The 7,175-nt window shown below is 45.7% G+C and overlaps 1 protein-coding gene across 1 annotated transcript; it reads right to left on the reverse strand.

Moving 5' to 3' along the window:
- Positions 1–206: 206 nt before the first annotated feature.
- On the reverse strand, positions 207–6,994 carry BRCC3 (BRCA1/BRCA2-containing complex subunit 3). The gene is made up of 8 exons (XM_085314868.1): positions 6,840–6,994; positions 6,481–6,601; positions 5,672–5,758; positions 4,606–4,694; positions 3,904–3,959; positions 3,143–3,274; positions 2,490–2,533; positions 207–1,529 (listed from the first exon to the last, which is right to left on the reverse strand). Exons 1-8 carry the CDS (start codon positions 6,942–6,944, stop codon positions 1,378–1,380), a joined length of 786 nt encoding a protein of 261 aa, XP_085170994.1. The 5' UTR covers positions 6,945–6,994; the 3' UTR covers positions 207–1,377.
- Between the last annotated feature and the right edge of the window lie 181 nt (positions 6,995–7,175).

The following is a 7,175-nucleotide window of genomic DNA, read 5'->3' on the forward strand; positions in this document are numbered from 1 at the left end:
GTGTCTTACAATTTGCAATTTATGAATGGCCAAAGAGTTGAAATTGAGTGTTCTACCTTCAAAGTTTTACTATTCGGGATTTTGCTTGTATCAGTGCAGGAAGACTGAAAAGAAGTCTGACAAACATCCTGACTTCTTTTGTTTTTGGAATTGAAGAACTTCCAAAGCCAAGGGCAATTTACAGTTGCTAATCAAGAAAGGGAACATTTCTTTCTCAGCTACTTTACTTTCACCCTTCCAAACCAGCAGTCAAGCCAGTAAGTTGCCAAAAACATCACAACAGGCAAGAACTTCCATTGCAGTAGTACAGGCAGTTCCTCATTTTCATCTCTTTGAGCATGTAAGGCTTCAGATTAAGAATCTACATAGGAACAAAGAGCTAAAACAGAAGTTAACTATGCTGTTAGTTCTTCCACTCAGATGGAATAAACATCACATAACTGGATGCAGATGACAACACACATGGACTTGAGCTGCTCTGAAATCCCACAGCAAGGACATTTAAAGAATCATTTCAACAACACAGGTATTTTCTTCAGTTTCAAGCCAATGAAGTGCAGCATACAGAAATGAAAGACTCATGTATCTATCAGTTCTTCCAAGCATCTTTTTCTTCCCTCCTGGAAATGGCTACACTTCTCAAAACTCGGTCCAGTAGAAACAATCCATTTTGCAGAGAGCCTCAGTGCTGAGTACACAACACCARTACAGAAATAGGCAAAACCAGAATCCAAAAACGCAGGCACTGCCACTTTGATGCAGCATCCATTTCACTTCTACTCCGAACAGCTCTGGCTTTGGAATTCTTTATTTGGTTTGAAGTACACAGAGCATCGACCCTATGTCCAAGATCCCTCCCACCTCTTACCTGCCTAGTGAACAACCTGTAATCCAGAACATTACTAGATGTAAGATCATGGCTGACTGAAGCTACTAAAAGAAGGCAGAAGTTGGCAGCATCAGAAACGACTGCAGAGAGACTAACTCCCTTCCCCTCTAATCCTCCTGTTCTAGGCTCCTGGCATACACGTAAAGCAGTAGGACTTCTGTCAAAACACACGGGAGGTGGAAACAATATGTTCCCCAGGTGTGCACCCTCCAGAACCGAAGTCTCTCCTACCAAGAGATGCTGCCTAACCCTACCACTGAGCTAGAACTGCACTGCTTCACGGAGCACCCGGAGAGACACCACTGCTCTCCACCAAGCTGGGGCAGATGGGAGCCCTTATCCTGTAGGGGTGCTCTTTGCTGCATGGAGCAAGACAAGAGGCCCAGATAGTATCTTCACCGGGAGGCAACACGGGGCCACCTTTCAGCCACAGGTAGGTCTTGCAGAGTTTTATTCATGTCTCTTTTCTGAAAGGTCTGTTTCCTCTTTCACTCCAAAGCAGCTAATTCCTCCAAAAGCTGCTCCTTCTCCTGCTGCAGCTCCTGCACCCGCTGTTTGTTCTGCTCCAGTCTGTCCTCCAGCCACTGAAGAAGTGGCCCACTGATGGCAGACATCTGGCTGCAGAGGTTCTTCGTGAACACTGGAAAGAGCAATAACACATCATGCCAGTGCAAATACACAAATAACTTAGTGTGCTACAAAACTCCCAAAGCCAAGAGCATTATGGAGTGCCAAAAACCACTCTACAGGATCCTGGCTAGGGCAACTGGAGACCCCGACAGGAAAGAGTCGGAATCAGTAGCTTGTCAAAGAAGGAAACAAGTTATTTTGACCTCACCTTTAGACACCTGGGGAGGGAGGGCAGATCAACAAAGGGAATCTGGAAAACTGTGTATAGGCCATCATCGATGCTAATTCATTTCCACATGCAGAAGCTAATAATCTCATGTCTACTGAACAGGTCAGGATGGATGAAAAGGTATTTATCTTACAACAGGAAGGGGACCAGGATCCAGTCTAACTCACTGGCAAGAGCAAAGATGCCATAGGGGCATAACATATATGAACTGCCAGAAGTAGTAAGTAGCACCTGGCTGATAAGTACACATGCTTTAAGACTCACCAAAACAATCATCCCTTGCTGTTTTAAGAGTGGAAAAAAGAGGAAAAAAGAGTTCTACTGCAACTTTAAACAACTCAATGAAGAATTCCTTAAGGAATCCAAAGGATACAATGGCATTCCTTTTCTTGGGATCAGGTTATTTTACAACCCTTGGTATTTGCCTTTGAGGTGTTTAGTAACATTTCTATCCCTCCTCCAGACTTTATCTAACAAGGTAACACAATCACAGGAAGTTCTTCAGGTTACACAGTGTTTGGGATTGGAAACAAACTCTATGGTTAAAATAATAATAAAAAGAATTAAAGTACTTCTGTGGTTATTTACAAAAACAAATATAAYCAAGCGGGCACTGCAGCTCGTGAGGACTGTTACACAACTGTGGTCTACTGTCCCCTGCAGGCAGGGAGAAAGCGACCTTTAAGGTTCAGCTCTCAGAGCCTCCTCCAACACTCACACAGGCAAAAGAGGAAACCTTACCTGAGCCATTATGAATCTTGGTTACGGAGTCTAGATGGGTGAGGCTAAGAGAATGAACAGAATGCACATTGGTGACAAGACAGTAGTAAACTGTGTGTTAGGCAAATGCATACTACAGAAACAGCTACCTACTGACACTGCAGGTACTTCTAAACCTCTTCGTTTGTTAGAAGCCCTGTACATTCAAAACAGTAACAAACCAGCCACTTGCTGCACAAAAACATCGCATCTCCTGAGTGCCAGAGGCAAGAAAAGCCACCCAGCYGACATCTAATCTCATTTTTCAGGCWGCTCTTCTCAGCACTCTTACGCTTGTTAAACACTACTTACAATCACGCACAGCAACAACACTAAAGTGCCACTACAAGCTCATACATGCTCTAGCTCTTTTCTGTTGCAGCAGAAAAGCAGTTACACTTAGCTCTTGTGCCATAGGAACAGTGTGCAAGTCACATGTTATTACGCAAGGCAGAGCGTGCTTGAACTCTTTTAACATGAAGGTATTCAAATAGTTCTCCCACAAAGGCACATGAAGTGCTAATGCTTCTCAATTTTTACACCCATGCTAAGACTATGGTGCTTTGAAGTACAGCCACTGCAGAAGCTGTTAGCAAAGACAGTCTCAGAGAAGAGCGCAGCCCCAGCATCTTTACCTGTGAATTCTCCTGTAGGCATCTTGCTCTTCCTGGCAAAGGATCTTGGGCAGCTCTACAGCTGATTCCAGGCACACTTTACCAATGGTTTCATGGGGGACAACATGAATAGGAATTTCAATCCTTTCATATCTAAAAAGGTATCAAATGCAGTTAACTTCAAAGCAGCAGAGCAAAAAGGCCTTCAGTAAGCCTGCAGTCTGTCCAATGCACAGCATCATCACAGGTTTAACTTTGGGAACACATGCCTGTAYTGACAGGCAAGTGGAAGCCTTTTAAACTTTGCGACAACAGTGTGGCCAGAAAGATATACCCCCCACAGTGAGCAGACTGTCAGCACGGACAGTATGACGCAGAGCGTGTGTCCAGAATGGGGACCCTACACCACTGGAGTATACCACTTAGGAAAGACTCCAGAGTTAAAAGCAAGAGCCCTTCTACACAGCTGATTACAGCAAAGATTCAGGCCCAGACTAGACAGATAACAACTCAAATTCAGACCTGAACTACTACATTCTGCACCAGGTCTCRAGTGCCTAAGCTATCTAGGCTAAATCAGTCAGCTCTACTGTTCAGGTTCTCTTTGAGCATATTCAATTAACAGAAATAATGACATCTTGTTTAGACATCTCTATACAGTATTTGTTACTCGTTATGAACCTGAAGCCACTCATTTGAGACAACCCAGAAAGCTGATTATCAAAAGGAGAGATGAAATCAAATACAACCTGAAGCCAGATGCATTCTCTTGCTGTACTTACTCAGAACTCTTCTGGGCTTGAATGGACTGGAAACAGGTGTAGAGAATCCTGCCTGTCTAAGAGAGTCAGCAGAAAGTCATATTCCAAGATGGGGGGGGGGGTGAAGTAAAATCCAAAATTCCTTTAGGAAGCAGAATATGCTTTCAAAAAGCATTTTAAACAGATTGCAAAGGTAAGTGACTTCTGCTTTGATTGGCAAYATTGACAARCAGATRCCAACAGACCTGCTAGCTAAGAAGAAAAAWATCTTACAGCTTCTTGAAAAACCTASAGAAGAGACACCACTGCCAGCTCAYCTCACACTGTAGTAGCATCTCAGATAGTTTAAGTACTCCAAAAARGCACAAGGGGCCCCACAAGGGGCACAAAGACAAAATAAGCCTGTTCTGCCAAACAGATCATAGGTATTCATTCTTTCAATGCACACATACCGAACCAGCTAACTGATTCAGTTCCAGAAMCACACAGCTCTACTGACTATCAAACCAGACTGCGGATCAGGAGAGAGTAATAACTTATTTTTCTGTGAATCAGGATCATGCCCCAAACATCAACATTTTAGCTATGCTTTGACCTTGCTGCAAAGAGCGCAGCCCTCACTGCAGGCTGCATCCAAGGGCAAACAGAAGATTTCAGTTTTGCCCCAGCGTTGACACCTTCATGAGTGCCTGAAGAGTTTATCCACATTTTTAAGTTGCCTACCTTTGTGTTTTTGTCCTCAATGAAACAGGAGAAAATAAGCCCTACAAAACCCTGGTCCATCATCTGATACATAGCTTGAGTACGGACATCTGCAGACAAGGGAACAGGAGATGGGAGGAAAAAAAAAAAAAGGAAAAAGAGAAAGACAAGGAGAATTTCACTCGTCATCTGAACTGAGAGAAGACCTGCTACCCTTTGAAGGGTGGCTCTAGAATCTGGAAACAATCAAAAGCTTTATTTCAAAGAACTTCAGGACACTAAGTTAAAAGACAAACAAAAGGCAACCAGTTTTAAAGGAAAGCAGCCTTTTTTTCACAGAACGTGGAAACACCTTGATCCAACTTAAAAATAGAACTAAGCAGCAAATCTTAACAACAGAAGATGAGATAATGAGGGAAGAAAAAAAAACCCAAATCTTACTATCAGCCTTGAGCTGTAGATCAGCCATACAACCATGCACATCCAATACATGTAAATTACTTGCATAGTTCTTTAAAAGAAATTTTTGCATCAACACAGCTGTCAAAACAACAACATGGCAGGACCATCGTTCTCCCAGGTCTTTTGACATTTCCCATGCCCCCTGTTTGCAGCTCTACTTGTCTGGAAGAACAGTAGCAACCAGGACAGCTAATCTCTGACTACTGAATCATATGCAATTTGAGTGCCTGAAGCACAGCTCCTGGGCTGGGGTTACATCCCACAAACAGGAGCGTGCTATTTCCCAAAGCCCATTAAGACAATCTCATCGACAGAGGCCCTTTGGGAAACCAACATCTCCCACCTGTGAACCATGCCAGGAACTCTCATTCCCTACAGGTCTGTTAAGCRTGCATGGTGGTTCCCGAGCTAACGAGAACCTCAGGACAAGGCTCACAAAGCCAGGAAGGCTGAGCAGCCCTGTCCTACAAGGAGAATCGGCCTATATCACTAATCCAARGAACACTGTAACTTTGATAGTTGTGAAGCGTGGATCCAGCAGATTTTGAGTAATCCAGTAGATTTGAGTAACGCAGTTAGCAAGCTACATGTTTTCATACAGAGCCTCGTCCAAGACTTCTCTTACCCACATGCGATGGCCAGACAGTGATATGAGGATGAGAGTGATACCAGCCCACAACTCTCATGGGCCGTCCCGTCATTTCAGCCAACCTGTGTGTCAGTCAAGGTTCTTCTGAAACTAACAGAGCAAAAGGAACCAGTTTTCGTACCACCAAAACCAGCAAGAATGGGACAGAGTTTAAAACAAAACAAAACAAAACACCCACCCTCCCAAGATTTACAGATCACTTTAGAGAAGTGACAAGACACTTAGCAGAAAACTGATGGAAGCCTCTTTCCCCATCATAAGTAGAACACCTCTGTTGTTAAGCAGAAGCAAAATACATTTGGTTTGCATGTGGAAATAACTGACATGTAAGCAAGCTGTCTAGTACAGCATCCTTAAGGTTATAGAGGGAAAAAGCCCTACAATGCACCACCCTTGGAAACAGAGACTTGTTAACCTTTCACTTTCTAATAGGTTTCCTTGCTATATTTATTAGTTGTTGCTAACTGGAAATACAGAAGAATTTGCATCTGTAAGCTGAACTGCCACCCCCCTTAAAATTGTAATTTAGAGCTACCCTTATTTATAATTAAAAGGGCACATCAATTATAATAATTAGTTATTACACAACTCCACTGCAAATGCTGAAACCAACCTAAACTCTACAGAAAGGCAAATGCCAGCCTGGCTTTCTGATCTGAATTGTGGGAGGGAAGCAGCTGGCAAATTCAGACAGTCTAGAATAAGTCTTAAACAACTGCATGCAAGAAGAGGTCCGAGCTAAACCACTGGGCTGGCAGGTTTGCTGTTGTCTCTGGGAAAGGATATCTCTGCTTCAGTAGAGGCAGCTGAAAGCTGCTCTGGAGAAATTTCCACACGGTCTTTCCTCTTATCAGAGCGGCGCAGGATGATCACAGAATGGATGTGGACAATTCTGCTGGTATCAACCTGGGGATAAAAGAGAAAGAAAATCAACTGCTTCCCTGCTGAAGAAACAGCCGCCTCGAGGAAAAAGCTGCTGTCGTACTGCCAGCAGAGCAKAAGCACGCATCAAAACACAGCCAGGCTGCGCGGGCAGCGACTCTCCCGGGCCAAGTTTTCACTGCCGCAGCAGCCAGCGGCGCCAGCCCGCACTGGCAGAGCCGCCCCAGGCCGAGCCGCGCTCCCCCRGGCGCGGCGCCGGTACCTCCCCGATGCAGAGCCCCATGACCTCCTCCTTCTCGGTGCTCAGCGCGTGATTAAGGCACACGAGGAAGGCGTCGGCCTCCAAGTGCACGGCCTGCACCGCCATCTTGGCGCCACCGCCCGCCCTTCTTCCCCGCCTCGCCGGGGAAGCGGGCGGGGCCCCGCCCCGCCCTCGGCGGGCAGGGCCAATCGCAGCGCAGCGCCGCCACGCCGCCAGCCAATCACCGCCCCCGCGGGGGGCTGGCCGGCTTCCGGAGGGGCGGGCGGTCCCGCGCGAGGGAAGCGCCGTGTCGCCCACGCGGGTAGCGGCCCGTTGGTTCCGCGGGCGCCGGCCGGT

The sequence above is a fragment of the Rhea americana genome, unplaced genomic scaffold (genome assembly GCF_003343005.1).
Source record: "Rhea americana isolate MKP2758 unplaced genomic scaffold, rheAme1 scaffold_413, whole genome shotgun sequence".
NCBI classification, from domain to species: Eukaryota; Metazoa; Chordata; class Aves; order Rheiformes; family Rheidae; genus Rhea; species Rhea americana.

Coding starts and splice junctions, on each gene's coding strand:
- BRCC3 (XM_085314868.1), bottom strand. CDS start 6,944: ATGGCGGTGCAGGCCGTGCACTTGGAGGCCGACGCCTTCCTCGTGTGC. Junction 5,759..6,480: donor TGCCTCTACTGAAGCAGAGA/TATCCTTTCCCA, acceptor GACTGACACACA/GGTTGGCTGAAATGACGGGA. Junction 2,534..3,142: donor GCCTACAGGAGAATTCACAG/GTAAAGATGCTG, acceptor TCATTCTCTTAG/CCTCACCCATCTAGACTCCG.